This window comes from Nyctibius grandis, chromosome 12 (genome assembly GCF_013368605.1).
Source record: "Nyctibius grandis isolate bNycGra1 chromosome 12, bNycGra1.pri, whole genome shotgun sequence".
Classification (NCBI taxonomy): Eukaryota; Metazoa; Chordata; class Aves; order Nyctibiiformes; family Nyctibiidae; genus Nyctibius; species Nyctibius grandis.
Window position 1 is genome coordinate 21,958,429 of NC_090669.1, and position 17,376 is coordinate 21,975,804.

General features: G+C 55.2%; 1 protein-coding gene across 1 annotated transcript in view; it reads right to left on the bottom strand.

Annotated features, from left to right (window-relative positions):
• The window catches only part of ANKRD11 (ankyrin repeat domain containing 11), a 149,557-nt gene that overhangs the window by 18,921 nt on the left and 113,260 nt on the right, over positions 1-17,376 (bottom strand). Inside the window, exon 4 of the mRNA XM_068411056.1 lies at positions 9,122-9,260. Within this exon, the coding sequence (XP_068267157.1) occupies positions 9,122-9,260 (139 nt within the window). The remainder of the gene's footprint in view (positions 1-9,121; positions 9,261-17,376) is intronic.

A 17,376-nucleotide genomic window follows, 5' to 3' on the forward strand; every position in this document is an offset into this window, starting at 1 on the left:
CAGCTCCCAAAACCTGCACCAGGCACCGAGGTGCCATCCTCTGCCGCTCTCCCGCTGCGAAGGTCTCACCCAGAGCAGATGATTTCCATCGACCCCCTACACCTGGGATCCTCTACAGTTACGAAATAACAACTCCGTACCAGGGAACCTCTCCAACGAGGCAGCACGGGCCTCCCCTCTCCAAACACAAGCCCTGGAAACCCGTCTGTGCACTGATGGAGAATCCCAGTCTAATTCTCTGAAGCCCCATTTCGGTCACTCTGGCAGCTGTAACAGAGCTAGAAGATGAAATCAGATCACAGGAAAGTGGATATTTTTTTTTAATGGCTTAAAATAAAATTAAACTCAACGTGCTTACGGTAAGAAAACAATTTAGCCCGGGCAGTTCCAGGAGCCCCGCTGCTGAGCAGCGCGTCCCACCAGGCACAGGGACGCCTGATCCGTGTACACAGCTTGCCCTGCTCCTCGTCCGGTTCCGGACCTTTAAGATCATCGAGTCCAACCATAACCCAGCACTGCCAAGGCCACCACTAACCCATGTCCCTCAGCACCACATCTACACGGCTTTTAAATTCCCCCAGGGATGGGGACTCCACCGCTGCCCTGGGCAGCCTGTGCCAGTGCTTGACAACCCTTTTGGTGAAGAAATTGTCCCTGATCTCCAAACTAAACCTCCCCTGGTGCAGCTTCAGGCCGTTTCCTCACGTCCTGTCGCTTGTTACCTGGGAGAAGAGACCGACCCCCCCTTGCTACACCCTCCTACAAGTGATGCACAAGGGTTGCACGTGGTAGAGGGCTGCTCCGTGCGTGCGTGAGGAAAGAGCCGCAATTAGGATGGGAACATTTGCACTAATGTCACTCGGCTGCTGCAGGTTGTCAGCATGAGCCTGTGATTTGCAAAAATTGATTACCAAGTTCAGCCGAAAAAACCCCTAACCCCTATTAATCCTGCAGTTGCAGAAACCTCCTCCTCCACAGAACATTTAACACTAAGAAGCACGTGATCAACGAGATAAAAATAAATTGGAAAGCGACTGCCGCGCTCTCACTCGCCGTGGCGAGGCAGCAAGGGCTGGTGGAGGCAACCAAGGACTCATCTGGTCCCACTCACGTGCTATGTGACCCCGGCACTTCGCTCCCCGGTGCCTCCTTCTGCCGGGCAGTGAAGGGATTTCTCCCCCTCCAGTGCCGGGGCCACGCTCACCGCTCCCCTGAGGCCTCCCCGGCGGACGGCAGCCGAGAGACGCAGCACTGTCCCCTTTGCAGCGAGGTGCTCGCCTGGCCCTGCCGCAGCGCAGAGGTTAATCCGCCTTCGTTCAGCGCTCGGGGGGAAGTAGGTCGCCGGCTGCGCTTCCTGCGCCGGTTGCATAAGGAGCGGGGCAGGGCTGGGCTGTGCCCGGCGGCCGACGGCTCCCGGTGCCAGCCCCGGGCTCCCTGCGCGGCACAACGCTCGGGCAGAAGCAAAGCCTGGAAGAGGGTCTGAAATACAACCAGGAAGGATGGAGAAAAAGCTGTTCCAAGCTGATGTGTGCCGTGCCGTGCCGTGTCAGCTCCGTTGCCCATCCTCAGCCCCAGCAGGATCCTGCTTGGCCTCGTGTGAACGAAGCCCCAGGAAGGCTCTGGGCTGGCTTCCCCAGCCCTGGCTCGTCCAGGCTGACGGAGCTGCAAAGGCATTCGATTTCAATACAGAAGATTTACTCAGAATCTGTTTTTCAGCAGATTTAGAAGGGGCACCTGCACCAAGATCACCGCGTGCCCCTGGCTCCTGCGGGCTGCTCCTTCTCCGCTAATTAAATGCTTTTCTGTAACACCTCGCAGCAACATGGAGCAAATTAAGAGAAACAATCACAGTGGGTAAACACCTCAGCACACAGGGATAAAGGTTATTTTACAGTAGAACCCCTTTAGCAAAGCCGTACACACACCAGTCCCTGCACGGAAGCACAAACACCAGAGGTACAAGGGGGGTGCAGGCAAGGAGCCATCTCACTGCTGATCACCAGAGATGGTGGTTGGGCCACGCACACCCGTCCCAGAGAGAAGGAGGACCCCAGCGCCCCGCGATGGGCTGCGCGCCCGCCCTGGGATGAGCCACACCTCCCTTCAGCTATTTTTAAAGCAGTCAGTTTGCTGCTCGCTTCAGCCTTCTGCAACCCTCCAGAGCAAAGCTCCAGCCTGGCGCTGCCGCCGTGTAACGTGGGGATCCTGCTCGGCTCCTGCTCGGCTCTTCGCTGACGCCAGCAGGAACCGCACGCGCGAGCTTAAAGGGGAAAACAAGACGTGAGCAGAGCTGCGGCTGCCGAGCACAGCCGGGAGCTGCTTCTCCTTCCCTCCACCAAACCGAGCCCAGGAGGCTCGCGGAAGGGGCAGGTTCCCAGGACAAGGGGGTTGAGCATTAGCCCACACGTGGTTCTCGAGCCCAAACTGGACTCCAGGTCACGCGACGCTCGCGCTGCTGCAACGGGGAGCACAAGGCCAGACCCTGGCCGGGATGGGGAGAGAAGAGAGGCAGGGAAGGAAGGAGGAAAGGGCAGTGATGGGAAATCTTTCAGAGGGTTCTCAAACCTGTGCTGTGAGATGCTGTCAGGTTGTGGGGATGGGAGAGACCACCCAATCCAACAACACGGCTCCTCGCGCCCCACGAGCACGTCGCACCCCGTAATGCAAAAAGCATCTGCTTAAACTGCCCCGACATGACAACACACGCAGAGAAGGTGGTACCCTGAGGAAAAATACCATCTCCAACTAGGCAGCTCAGGCTGAACATCTCAGCGCTGCACGGAGAAACCGACTGCTGGCTCGCTGATGAGTCGGGATTTTCAGCAGTTTATTTGCCGAGCAAGCACACAAACAAAAGATCGATAAGAATAAATTAGGACGGCACAGACAGCAATGGAGACTGCATTGCACCCCCGTGAGACCGCACGGGCCTCTGCTTTCCCCACCCGCTGCCTCGCGTGTGTAAGAGTGACTCATTGTTACTGCAGAAGTTGTCGGGCATAAAACGGCCTGGAGCACGTCGGCTCAAACAGGGTCTGAGCAGGTTTAACGTGAGCGTGGGCAGCGCGGAGCTGGAGAGTGCCCCGCACTTCAAGAAAGATGTTGAGGTGTTGGAGCGAGTGCAGAGGAGGGCGACCAAGCTGGGGAAGGGTCTGGAGGGTCTGACCTGCGAGGAACGGCTGAGGGAGCTGGGGGTGTTTAGCCTGGAGAAGAGGAGGCTCAGAGGTGACCTTAGTGCAGTCTACAACTACCTGAAGGGAGGTTGTAGCGCAGTGGGAGTCGGCCTCTTCTCCCAGGCAACCAGCGACAGGACAAGAGGACACAGCCTCAAGCTTGGCCAGGGGAGGGTCAGGTTGGACATGAGGAAGCATTTCTTCTCAGCAAGGGTCATTAGCCATTGGAAGGGGCTGCCCAGGGAGGTGGTGGAGTCCCCATCTCTGGAGGGGTTTAAGAAAAGCCTGGCCATGGCACTTAGTGCCCTGGTCTAGTTGACAGGGTGGTGTCAGGGCAACGGTTGGACTCGATGATCCCAGAGGGCTCTTCCAACCTCATTGATTCTGTGCCAACGCGTACCCGTGCTCACAGGGCACCTGCAGACGTGGGCCAGCATGTGCCGAAGACTGACAACGAGTCGAAAGGTTCACAGCAGCACGATCCAGCCCCATCCCAAGGCTCCGCGGGCACCCCGGGGGTTAAGGACAAGCATGTCGAGGGGAAGGCTTCGAGGCAGCAGCGCTGCGGGGAGGACGGCAGCAGCAGGACAAGCGCAGCCATGGCGTGAAATGGGAAGCAGCACAAGGGCACAGGCAGATAAAGAGAGGGCAGCAGGGGAGCAGGGCGAAGGCAGGAGAGCGTGAGCTGCGACAAGCACAGTGACGAGGGCAAACGGGGCTGGGCACGGCTGCACGGAGACCACAGAGCAGGGGAACACCGCACCTGGGGGCCCAGGCAGGCAGGAGGCACGTGTTGCACCAGGAGTTCACGGACTCGGCAGAGCCTGGCGGGGCAGAGATGGGAGATGATGTCTGGCTAATCAGCCAAATGAAAGCAGGTGCCAAAAAGGGAACCGAGGAAGAAAAGGAGAGGAAAAGCTGTAGCAGGGTCTGCCCTGAGCCGCTGCCGTACAGCAGTGAGCTGCTTCCTAACCTGAAGGGTGGAGAGGGGCCAGAGCCAGGGACTCATCCTGCACAGCCAAGCTGAAAGGGCGGCGGAGAGGTCGGCTGTGAGAGTCAGGCACAGAGGAGAGGTGCCGGCGGGAGGGAACAAGCCTGTTTATAACCACGTCAGGTCACTGTGCGTGGAGCTGAGCCCGCAGTCCTCACCACCCAGCCCAGCTCCCCGGGGACAGAGGACCCATGGGCCTGTATTCAAAAGCATAATTCGGCTCAAGAGGTTTAACGCCGTGCGACAGCCTGCGATGCAAACGCTGCCCTTCTCCCCGTGCAGGACAGACAACACGGTTGTGCAGAAACCTGTAAATGCATCTTCTCACCCGAGTGGCTGCTGGCTAACAAACCGCTGCGAGAGGAACGGGGGCGTAGGTCAGAAACAACAATCTCCACGTTAAACGTGAATAATTCCAATTTTCAGGTCCAGACCTTTCATTTCCCACGAAACAGAAAGAGCCGGAGAAGGGAGGATGGGGAGGATGGCTGCGCACAGCCCCCCCCTCCCCGGGGCTGGGGGCAGGACACTCTGCAGACAGCACCGATAAAAGCTCTTGTATTAAGCAAAAAGCCATCATTGATAGATTTTTGGTTCACAGAGACCCAGCACACTGCAGCCTCTCCCTCTGCATGTTAAGGAGGTGATGCGGCGAGGGGGAAAGGGGAGATTTACGGCAGCTCTCGTCATAAAACGACCCGCTTTTCCCGCACAGCCCTTCCCAGATGGCTGGTGCCCACGGGGGGTTTCTAAAGGCGATGGGAAGGCTGGGCTTTGCCAGGGTATCCACACTGTACCGGCATTATGGAGCCCGGCTAGAAACGGAGCAGCGCTGACATTCACTCTCTCCCCGGTTGCTAGGCGAGAACAGTTTCTTGACTATTTTAGTAAAAGGACTGAAATTATACAACCAAAGAAAGACCCAAGGCAGCCCAGCCCGGCAGAGTCCCCCAGCTGCACGCACCAGAGCGGTGCCAGCGCCAGGAACGCACACAAACCAGAGTTCCCTACGCAGATGCCGTTTTTAACGAGCCAGCGATTCGCTTCTCACGGGTTCCCTCGCCAGCCTCCCAACTTGTGACTAACGAGCCCGTTCCCGTGCGATGCCGCTCAAAACCCTCGCAGGCATGAGGCAACCCAAGAGCCGGCTCCAGGAGAGGACCATGGGTTGGGTCAGCTGATTCATCGTTTTCTAACCCAGTAATTAGCGTCACGTAACATACCCGCGGGATTAGCACGAAGGAGGCTGCGAAGCAGCAGCAGTTTTAAGCTCCTGCTGACCCCGGCCCACCAGCAGCACCTCCCTGGCCGGCTACGAGCCCCTGGGCTACGACAGCCCTCTGAAGCCAGGGGAAGGTGGGTGTACAGAGATCAGCTCGGAGGCTGCCGGGGGTTTTGTCTCTCCTCGCACCCCCAAAAAGCAAACCCCTCCCGTGTATACACAGATGTGTCATGGGGTCTAAATAAATCGTGGGGACTGCAACGCAAAACCTCAGAAAGCTGCTAAAACCTCAGAACCTGCTGCCTGGTCGGGAAGGGAGCTCACGGCGGGGGCAAGGGAGCTGCCCGACATCCCAAGTCAGAGGGGAGCGGATGGACGGTCGTTGCCCCAGCCCACGGCTGGGGGGTCACCAACAGCCCCTCCAAACGCTGGCAGAGCACGATGGGCAGCCAGGAGGGGTGGGAAGGGAGGGCGAGGGGCTGGGGATGTGGAGTACCTCCACCAGCTTCTTCCCAGCTTACACCTACTTTATTATTCAAGACCTTAAAAGCGTGGTGTTGCTTTTATTTCTTTTTTCAAAGCAGGAGGCAGAAACAGCTCAAGGACTCTCACATCTGGGCTCTCAGGCCACATTTCCCAGTCCTCCTCCCCACCCTGCCCGCCACGCTGAGCTGACCAGCGATGCCACCAGACCACAGCAGACGCAGATGACGCCGCTGTCGTTTCCGAGGCACGGGAAGCTGCTGGGCTCCATCTCCAGAACAGGAGCCTCCTCCTGCTCCGTGCCCTGCACCGCGGCGGGTCCCCGGCCTCCGCCGGCCCCGGTGTGCGTGGCACCGGCATCGCCACCGCTGCCTGCCCCGCCACGGCACCACAGCAGGCCGTGACATTGTGCAACTCAAACAACTGGAGCAACACCACCAAAAACATCAAGCAATGCTGAGAAATCACAGAATCACAGGATGGTGAAGGGTTGGAAGGCACTTCTGGAGATCACCCAGTCCAACCCCCTGCCAAAGCAGGGTCACCCAGAGCAGTGAGTATGAGCACAGGACGGCTCCAGTGCCTCTGCTCTTAAGAGTACATTTATTTCAGCCTGGGTATCATTCAGCAATGGCAGGGTTTGGACATGATCTGGACAAAACTGAGCTTCTCTTACGTGCGCTGATTTTGCCCCCAAACACACACACAAAACCATTCCTTGAGATTTCGCACGAGCCCGAGGAGCAGTGGTGGAAGTCAAGGGGCTGGAGGCACAAAAAAACAGCAGCAACTCTGCAAAGGCAAAATAAACTCCAGCGTGTTCCTCACTTCTCCCACGTGAATCCTCAGCTTCTGCACCCGGGGAGGTAATGGGGCACCCAGCACCCACCCCTCCTGCCACCTCCCTGCATGTGGCTTCCCACCAGGACTATCCCCTTCTCCGCAGGATGCCCCTCTGCCTGCTTTTTAACATCACAATTTCCTCATATTTCTTTCTTTAACTGCTGTTTGGGGAAAAAACGCAACAGCTACACTGTGCTATAAGGAGGATGAGCCACCGCAACAAATCAGGATGAGGATTTGTGTTATTGTTTGGACATGTAAAGAGGGGACAAAATATCCCGCTGCAGGCACAAAGAGCTCTCCCAGCTCCCGCATCCTCACGGTTGAACTCCACATGCCCGAGGAACTCGCTGGTGAAATGACCCTCAGACAAACACGGCAGCCTGTGCACAGCAGCCCAGGAAGCACGAAGGCGTTACATAAATCATCTGAGGTCGGCTCCACAACTGGTACAGCAAACACTGATGTTGCAATCCCACTTCTCACAAGAGCTGAAGTCGAAGTTTAGGAACAGAACAAGCAGCAGCTTCCCCCTCCCGCGGGGCTGCGGGCAGGGGAGGCACGGAGGGGGCTATCGTTAGGCGAGTGCCCCGCTGTTACATGTGCCAGGTTCGGGGACAGCCCTCCGGCCCCAATGGAGTAGGCAACTTTTGTGCCCCTACAAACACGCCCCCACCTGCCAAACAAAAGCTGGCCTCGAGCCAGGCCAGGGAGCAGAAGGGCTTGAAAAGCCCCACGGGTGCAATGGAGTGGTGCAAGAGCGGAGCAAGGTGCCAGTGAGTCTTTTCCCATCTCAAGCATCCGATTCTTGGAGTAAAAGATCTCGAGAGGAGAAAGAGGCTCCTGCCAAGCACCAGTCTGCCTCTGCGCGTTGCTCTGCAGCTCCCCGCCACGATCTCCTCCCCAGCAGCTGAGTCACTTCCCCTCCTCGCTCTCCACCAAAGAGGCTGCTAGAGACTGGCCCACACCTTGCCAGCCTTTGTGGAGCCCAGTTTGCCTTTCAATGCATCTCTGAGCGCAACCACCACCTCCCGCTCCCCGGCTGTCCTGCGTGCAGGCAGGGAGCTGGGCTGCTGCCGGCCCTGCCACCTGCACACCCGCTTCCTCGGGAGCGACGAGCTCTGAAGAGGAAGGGGAAGATGAGTCCGAAGACAGAGTCACACGGCTGCTGAGAGTGGAGGGGTAACGCGGGAGCGACGGGCAGGGGGGTCCCCGGGCTGCTCCTCTGCACCCTGCCACAGCCCCAGCAGCACGCTGCTCTCCCTGCCCTGCTCCTCTCTTTTTACTTTACTCACCTGAGAGCAACAGCAAATACATCTTTTTTTTACCATTTTTAAGCATATTTCCAACTTTCAGTCCATTTTATCCCTCTGCACCATTATTGATCCTTACCTGACCAGAGCTAGATTTCCTAGAAATACACAGGACGGACCCAGGCAAACCTCTGCCCATAAAGCCCCAGCCAAGCCCCCTGCAACCAAACAGCACTGTTTTCTCCACGTCAAAGCTCTGCCAACAGCTCTTCCCGATGGCTTTACAACACAACCAGCCCGTGTAACACCTCTGTAGCTCCGTGGGGCCACGGCACGCAAGAGCCACGTGTGCCAGCCCCTCTTCTGCCACCAGATGTGACCTGCCTGATCACGACCCAGCCAGGCTGAAATACCCACAGCAGCACCAACACTTCCCAGAAAATCACCGAAGCAACCTTGGCAGTCCCAAGAACAGGGGCAAACGGGTCACCTTAATGTCCTTATGGTCCTCAGGACCACCCGCACCAGCCCCAAAGAGCTGACCCAAACACCCACCTCCAGCCCATCAGTACGAGCTCCAGACAGTTTTACGTGTGTTTGACAACGCCTGCGCACACACCAACTGGAAATAATTTTTAAGAAGGTGAAATACTAAAAGTTTAAAGCCCCAAAACAATGCAGCCTGGCTACAGAGGTACACATATATATATTTATATAGACATACACATATATATCAGGTTTACTTTAGGAAGATGCACGCAAGATGGTCTTTTTACTGCTTGTTTTTTTCTTTTAAAGCGTATTCACGCTTTATTCTCTTATTTTCCAAGTTCTTACCAGCAGGCCCAGCACTGCTTCTGAGCTTGTCTAAGCTGCAGGACAGTTAGGACAGACCCCCGGCCAAAGGGCTGCCTCTCACCGAGCCAGCTCTCGGTCCAGTTAAATGTTACTAAGAACAGAAGGGCCTTAATGCACCCAGCTCCAGATGTGTGTGTGCACACCACAGCGGCTGCCCTCCCGTCCACACGCCTCTTCCTTCCATTAAAAAGGGAATTTGATGCACCGCTTCGCTCTGGATTCCTGTACGCTGGATACTGGGTGCTCCCCGCCAGCCCCAACACTCACGTTTCGAGGGGGGAACACGTCATTTCTGTACCTGTATCCGAGTCTTTTTGATCTCCATTTGTTCCGACAGTGAAAGGCAACTTCCGTTTGGTCGCTCGCTCTTTCACCTCTTTGCCGCCATCGCTCCGGTCCAACTTTGGAGTCTTGGTTAGAGAAACTTTATCTTTATCCTAGAAAGAGAAGAGACCAGATTAACAAGAGCCTTCCCCAGGCTGTGCCCACCTCACCTCCAACATCCCTCACCCGCTTCACACATCACTTGTCCTCTGCTTTCCACCGTGGGTTTCCAGCATCAGAGTTTAGCAGCTTGCAGAAAGGAGCCTCGACCAAGCTAAAATGCTGAAATATCACTAAAATATCACTAAAATATCAATAAAATATCATTGTGTGGAGCGAAACCTGCAACCGCTTCACGTGAAAACCGGAGCCAACGCCTCGGTTGTGCCCGTCTGCGAGTGCAGGGGGAAGGCAGGCTGGGCTGGGGGAACCTGAGGATTTCTGAACACAACCACTCCCGTTGTTTGGGAAGGGTTTCCCAGTCCTGAGCAGAGGTGGGATGCAGGGGAGTGCACACAGCACATCTGGGGGACACACAAAACACGTCGCTAAAGCCCTCGGTTCAATGTGGAGAGCTGAGGGCTTCTCCTCGGGGCCTGCGGTACCTCTAGCACGAGAATACAGCTTTACTATGTGAGCTTAAGTGAGAACATGTTATTCTGGAGAATATGCTGGTAGCTCGTTCTCCCCCAGATCCGTGTTTTGGGGTTGATCATCTCTTAAGGCCAGGTTGGATGGGGCTTGGAGCAACCTGGTCTGGGGGAAGGTGTCCCTGCCCGTGGCAGGGGGTTGGAACTGGATGATCTTTAAGGTCCCTCCCAACCCAAACCATTAAATGATTCTATGATCTCTGAGGCCCAACTCTGTGCAAACACCAGCCCAGGCGTTCTCAGTGGTTGAACATTGAAGCCGTCCCTCTCCCATGCAGGTTTCTGCTGGGGTTTTAAGAGAAGCTCCCTTCAGAGCAAACCCACCAACACTGCACAAAAGCAGGGGAAGCGACGCAGATGCTGGCTGAGCATTCAGTGCTCTCTCAGAGAGGCAGATCTGTGCCTGCTTTGTACTGGTCTCTATTCGGGTTGGTCTGGATTTTAACACACGTCGAGGTGAAGTAGGCGATGCTGGGGACTGCTCGGTACGAGCAGCAGGAAGAAGGTTTGAAGAAACATCCCAAGCAAGACAAAGTTCCCAAGTACTGAGACAGGCAAGATTGTTCACGAGGACAGCCAGAGCTGGTACACAGCTCAGACCTCAGGAGTTCAGCGTGCTGAGAATACACCCAGACTGAAGTCAGGCACTTGTAGCTGAGACCCAGTATTATTTTAAGCAAAGGCTTCTGCTGTGAGCACTGTGCCACTGCTCTGAAAACACAGCCAGAACAAACAGCTTCGTGATAGATCTGATTTCAATAACCTAGCAAAACCCAGACCCTAAGCTTTAGATATAAAGTTAGATTAAAAGAATCTCGCTACATTAGATCATGCGAGGCCATCGCTGGCACGTCAGACAAGCAAACCCAACAGCAGCTCCTTGTTTAGAGAAGCCCAGTCACGCTGTCTGCATCAGACCCAGCGCCCTGGCAGGTGGCTCCTGTGCCAGCAGTCACAAGACCGCGGCGTCACTGTGTACACTGCTCCTTCCTCTTCCTCACTGTCTGTCTGGCCACCAGACTTCACCCAGAGATGAAAGAGAAACCGTTTACTCGGACCAACGGGTTCTGCTTGCACGTCCCCTTCGCCACGGGCAGCGTGACAGCCCCGCGGCTGCACGCCCAGCACTCGGCCCCTCTCACCCGCATGGACCCAAAAATGGGGTGGGGAAATCCCTCAAGCTCAACAAACCCCACAGTGGCTCTTGGTGACGGAGGGAGCCAAGGCACGCTCAGCCATGGGTGCGCAGGGCTTCACGTTGGGAGCCCGCAGGAGGGCAGCCGGGCTCGAGAGCGGCCGCCCAGAGCCCTTCCTCGGCACAGGAGCAACGGGACAAAGTCACGACAGCCAAAATAAACACTCCAGCGTTTCATTTAAACACTCCAGATTTAAATGCTTTTGTTGTATTTTTTCTGACATGACCAAAAATAGTTTGCAACAACAAATGATGCCACTTCTATTGCCAGCTGCTGTTGTGACCAGCTCAGAGGTCAGGGACCACGGATCATCTCCCAGGACCGCCTTGTTGCAAGCAGGTATGTTGGTCCGTCCTTTCCCTCCCCAGTTAAGCCCAAGCTCAAGCAGCAACGCTCCACCCAGACCCCACTAACCCTGCACCAGCGCTGAGCACCCGAGAGGCCGTGTCGATGCAGGGTAAAGCCCCCGGCACCCCGCGGGGGGATCTCCTACACTCCCAGCATTTCTTCCAGACATCAGTTTGACAGCGAGAGCTCCAACAACAGGTCAGCTGTGCTCAACACAAAATATACAATTTTTTTATTGTTTGTTACCTTAAAATAGATTTCAGCTGGAGCAAACCCGTCATGTCCTCTGCTGCCCGAGAAGCACTCTGCCTCGCAGGCAACCTGGCATCGGCTGGCAGCGCCTCTTCTCTCGCACCCCATGTAAAAGCAAATGACGATTGGTGACAGCTTGTTTAAAGCATACCTGCTCTAAAATTCCCTTAATCTTTGGAGTTTGCTGCTGTGGTGCAAAAACTCGAGCCTGCAGGCGCAGGGGGGCTGCCGTCCTGCAAGCCAGGTCAGTCGTCTGCCCTATAATGCCCCAGGGGATCTCTGCACGCTCAGGAGTAAGACGTGCAGGACAGGTAAAAATGCAACTTATTGTAGAAAGTTATTCAATGTTGTTAAAAGCTCCGTGTTGGAGGAGAGATGAAGAGAGGAATTAGGCAAAAAAACTTTCCCAGAGAAGACAGTGGAAATGGAAACGGGTTTGTGTGAACCCCAGCGTCGGGCACGCTCGGGCAGCGCTCCGTTCGCATTCGCCCCCACGCTGGGAGCTGCTAATCCAGTAAATTCAGCAAAATTAACCAGCGAGGAACGAAGGAGGCGGCGGCAGTCCTGCACTGCTTTGGAGATTAATTTGTACAGCAGCACAACCATAACCTTTTATACTAATTGGAGCAAGGAAGAGCCAAACTTTGCTCCCCCCTGGAAAGCAGCGCCCGGCTGAGGACGCTGCAGCAGCTGGAGAGGAACCACCGCCGAGAAATGAAGGCAGCCTGGGGAGTCACGCTCCCGAAAATAACACGCTTGTTCGTTTTCTTACGTCAAGCTTTACTTCCCTAATCATTACCAATTTTGTAATGAAGAATGTCGTCCTTTTCTCGAGTAAAAGCTGTTTTCATTTTTAGGTCACCTCACGTTTAAAGTAAGCTCAGACCCATCTGAAAGGTACAAAAACCAGGTTTCACAAAAGGAACGAATCCAAATTGATCAATGTTGCAGAGGAACTTGTATGAACACCTGTGTGTAAGACAAGCTTGGGGCTCTCTTGGGAAGCTCTTGCTGAGGGTAAGAGAGGGAGTTTGGGGAACGGGGGTACTGTTGAGAGCTCAGCAGCAGGAACAAGCTCCCCTCTGTAGGTGTTAACATAAGCTGCTTTGGCGAAGGGCGGACGGCACACCACGACTTCAGGAAAAATCCCCTCCTGTCACGCTATGTTATTAGTAAGATTTACTATATGAGTAACTGAGCGCACCTCGGCTTACACTTGCTACAGCTGCACCACAAGCTGCTCTCAGCCATCGCGGTTCGGAGCACGAACAGACAACGAACCGGCCCCCAGGAGCTGCGTCGACACGAGCCCCGCGCGCAGCGTATGGACTGGAGGTGCTCAGCTGCCTCCGTGCCGAGTTCTCCTTCCGACAAAGATCTCTAATCAGCAAGAGAGACCCTGATATCAATCTGTTCAGGTCATTTGGGACATCTGCAAATAAAAGCCACTCTTCACCCTCACGCAGGGCTCCAGCCAGGCCAGCTGACTGTCCAAACATTGCTTCTCAGAGCAAAACCAAACATGTAGTTCTTTTTTATGCAAAATTCTGAAAGATATAAATGCAAAGAACTCTGGATTTCCAGCAGAGAAGCTGAGCGAGCCCATACCTTGCTTTGCAGGATGGGCCACACATCTGCAGCCCACTCACAGAATCACAGAATCAGTGAGGTTGGAAGAGCCCTCTGGGCTCATCGAGTCCAACCATTGCCCTGATACCACCATGGCAACTAGACCAGGGCACTAAGTGCCATGTCCAGGCTTTTCTTAAACCCCTCCAGAGATGGTGACTCCACCACCTCCCTGGGCAGCCCCTTCCAATGGCTAATGACCCTTGCTGAGAAGAAATGCTTCCTCATGTCCAACCTGACCCTCCCCTGGCCAAGCTTGAGGCTGTGTCCTCTTGTCCTATCACTAGTTGCCTGGGAGAAGAGGCCGACTCCCACTTCACTACAACCTCCCTTCAGGTAGTTGTAGACTGCACTAAGGTCACCTCTGAGCCTCCTCTTCTCCAGGCTAAACACCCCCAGCTCCCTCAGCCGTTCCTCGGAGGTCAGACCCTCCAGACCCTTCCCCACCTTGGTCGCCCTCCTCTGCACTCGCTCCAACACCTCAACATCTCTCTTGAAGTGCGGGGCCCAGAACTGGACACAGGATTCAAGGTGTGGCCTCACCTTGCTCCTACCCTCGGTCCATACGAGCCGCACGCAGCAGGGCTGGGTCTCTGAGCCTCTGCCCGCCGAGAGCTGTGCCGGGGCCGGGCCTTTGCTTCAACACCGACCAAACCTGACTCACAGCCCAGCCGCTTATGCAAAGACTTGCGTTACCAGCGATGGAAATCCCCAACGCCCTTTGTTCTCCAAAATGAGTCGAAAGTCTTTCAGGTTGCGATACCAGTCAGAAGTGAGCAGCAACGAACAAAACCAGCGACGGTAGCCTGGGAGAAGCCCAGAAGGACCGAGGGCTCCAACAGCCGTGGCCCCGGGCAATGCCCCACGCCAAGCTGAGACACCAAACTCCTGCCTTGGGCAAAACAACCCACGCTGCACAAAGCAAACAGGAGTTTCCCGGCACTAACACAGGGTGTTGTTTCCTGAGCAGGTCTCTGCTGGTGGTGGGGGGAGAAGGGGCAGCAGAAGGGTTCTCACTCTGTCCTGCAAAAAGGGATGGGCACAGTTTTACCCAGAGAGCACAACGGTGGAAACCAAACCCCCGTATCCCCTAAATCTGGGTCCCTTGAGGCCTTTCCAAAACCAGATTACAACATGTGCAAACCTTCAAAAAGTCCAAATTTGGGTCACGATCAATGCTGCAACCAAACGTTACGGAGACAACTGGAACTGAAGTACCTCAGGCCTTCACTGAGGTTTGTAAGAAATACCACCCTGCCATGACTGTGGGCTGCTTATCTTCACTGAAACGTCGGCTCGTCAGTACCTAAGTGACCCAGCTCTGTCAGTATCTAACAGCCCAAGAGCCTTCAAGAAGAATCGAGAAATGAGGAATACGTTCCCTTTTCTGAAACTGGGAGAAGAGGGAGGAGAAAAAGCAAAAACATTTTTGAAAGGTAGGAAAAATAACGAAATAGGAGCAAAATGTATTCATACTACTAAAATTATGGATAAAAAGTGTCGTAGTTTTCCCCCTTCACGCCTGTGGAAGTCAACTGAGTTTGATCCAGTATGGGTATCACAAAATCAGTCAGGTTAGAAGAGCCCTCTGGGATCATCGAGTCCAACCATTGCCCTGACACCACCATGGCAATTAGACCAGGGCACTAAGTGCCATGGCCAGGCTTTTCTTAAACCCCTCCAGAGATGGTGACTCCACCACCTCCCTGGGCAGCCCCTTCCAATGGCTAATGACCCTTGCTGAGAAGAAATGCTTCCTAATGTCCAACCTGAACCTCCCCTGGCCAAGCCTGAGGCTGTGTCCTCTTGTCCTATAGCTGGTTGCCTGGGAGAAGAGGCCGACTCCTGCTCCACTACAACCTCCCTTCAGGTAGTTGTAGACTGCAATAAGGTATCAGCAAGGTACCATGTCCCCCAGTAAGGCTCCTCCACGAAGAAATCACCCCCCCTCTCACCCAGGAAAGGGTGGGGAGGCAGCACTTCCAGCAGTTCTCCCAGCGCCCTCCCTGCCCGGGGTGCTCAGTTAACCTCTGCTCGCTCCTACAAGCAAGTCCAAACCGGAGGGCCAGGCGCTGTGCTGCGGGGTGTTCAACCACTGCAGCAAAAATGCAGTTCAGACTGTGCAAGTGGAAGCATTTCCCCCACCAAGAGACAAACCCTCCGCCGCAGCCTCTGAGCACACGGGGAACCACGCAGCGAGCGGTCCCGGGCACATCAGGAAATGGTTTCGACAACTGATACAACTCTTGCTGCGGCGTTGTGCTCAGCCTAAGTCATGAGTAATCTGCTTCTGGTGTGGGGATCTGCGGATCTAAACCAGAAAGGAGAATTATTCATATATGGCAGGCGTATTTTTACAAAACCCTTTAGAGTGAGCTCAAGGAGCCCTCGGGGCCGCCGAGCGCCCGCCCCGGGCAGGCTGAGCGCAGCCATATAAGGCTGGCAGGGCCCGACCAGACGCCCCGCTGCCTCCGCTAACCCCGGGAGAAACAGCTCCTCGCTCAACAGCAGCAAAGCAGATGAAGCCTCTAACGCTGTCAGCCACAAAGGGCAACACAGACACGGTCTTTAAACCACTTCGCTCTCGTGGCTGCGCCAGCACAAGCGACAGCTCACTCGTTAGCACGTCCCTCCCGTGGAAGGGCAGGGAGCAGAGAGCTAGGAGGAGTTCCCTCTATAATTAGCTCCACAACTGAAAGGCAGAAGCTCACATCCCTTCCACAAAGCAGGAGCCCTCCGCAGAAGGGGCAGCCTCCCGGAGAGCCCGGCCGTAACGTGCTCCAGCGCAGAGCTCGCACGTCGCCTGCAGCTCTCAGCCCACCACGACACTGGGACCACTGAGCATCCCGCACCGTTACGCGCTCAAGCTTCAGAGCCTGTACATGTAAAGCCTGTTTAATGTTAAAACAACTGAAAACAACTGTCCATATTAAGGCCACATCGTGAGGAAAAAACTGAAGTGGCAGCGCAGCTACTGCTTCGCCGTGCTCCCCCCGTGCACCACCGCAGCAGCCCCGGGTCCCTCCGCGTGGCACAGCACAGGCTTGGGCCTTTGAAAGTGTTGACAAAGGCAAGATAAATTAAAAGCAGTGGCTCGCTCGACAGGCAGGTACAACAGCGTCTGGAAGGAGGAGGTCTAACGACCGAGTGCTTTTACCCTGAGTCACTGCTCCAGCTCACGCCTCAGAGTTAACCAGGAACGGGGCGACTCGCTGCGCCATGTCCTTCGGCCTCTTAGGCTGGATCTCAGCTCAGGCCCTGGAGGACAAGGGCCTGCAAGTTCCTTCTCCGTTGAGAAGACCAGAATTAAGCGAGCAGAAAGGCTCCTCCCTGTCCTTACTCAGCACCACTCTCCACAGGTCTGCGCCGATGCCTCTGAATGGGAAGCACAGAATTATTTGTGTCCCAGTTATTTAGCCAGCGGGAGGTAACTCCAGCTCCCAGCGTCCCTGGCGCCGCTCAACAAACCTGCTCTGTAAATAACATGCAGCCCTTAAGCTGCTGCGAGAGGATGAAATAAAATGGGAGCTGATTCATATTATAACTGATCCTCTCCCTGCCGAAGCACCTGCGCCAACATTAAGCTTCTTACACAGCACAGACAAAACCACGTATTTACATATCCTGCACTGCCGGGCCCGGCCTTGTTTGCCAGGGTAAAATGCTGGTATTTTCCTGATGCAACAGGGAAGGTTTCACCTCCAACAGCCCTGCTCCCCGCTCTTGCCCCATTCCCACAAGCCCCAGCAAAGTGCCCGTGCAGGGGCAATGCCCCCGCTCTCAGCACGGCGACACGGAACTGGGCAGACGCTACCAGCGCACTCAATAACCAACGGGAAAATCCCAGGCAGAAATGTGGTTATTTGTCATTTTCCTCATTTCGTCACTAATAAGAGGAATGACCATCATCAACACGGGTGGGATTGCAGGGGAAGTGACCGAGCAAGCTACACGGCATCGCTGGTGCTCGCAAAGCTCAGCTTCAGCTCCCGGGGCCTAGCAGAAACTCCTGGGGGAATGCTGAGAAACTGGAGCAAGGAGGTGAAAGGAAAGTAGATGATATTTGTTTCCATAGTAGAATATTGTAGATGTAGGTTTTAATTTTTACTTAAAGGTAACATTTGTACACAGCTTTCTGCACAACTATTCACTGG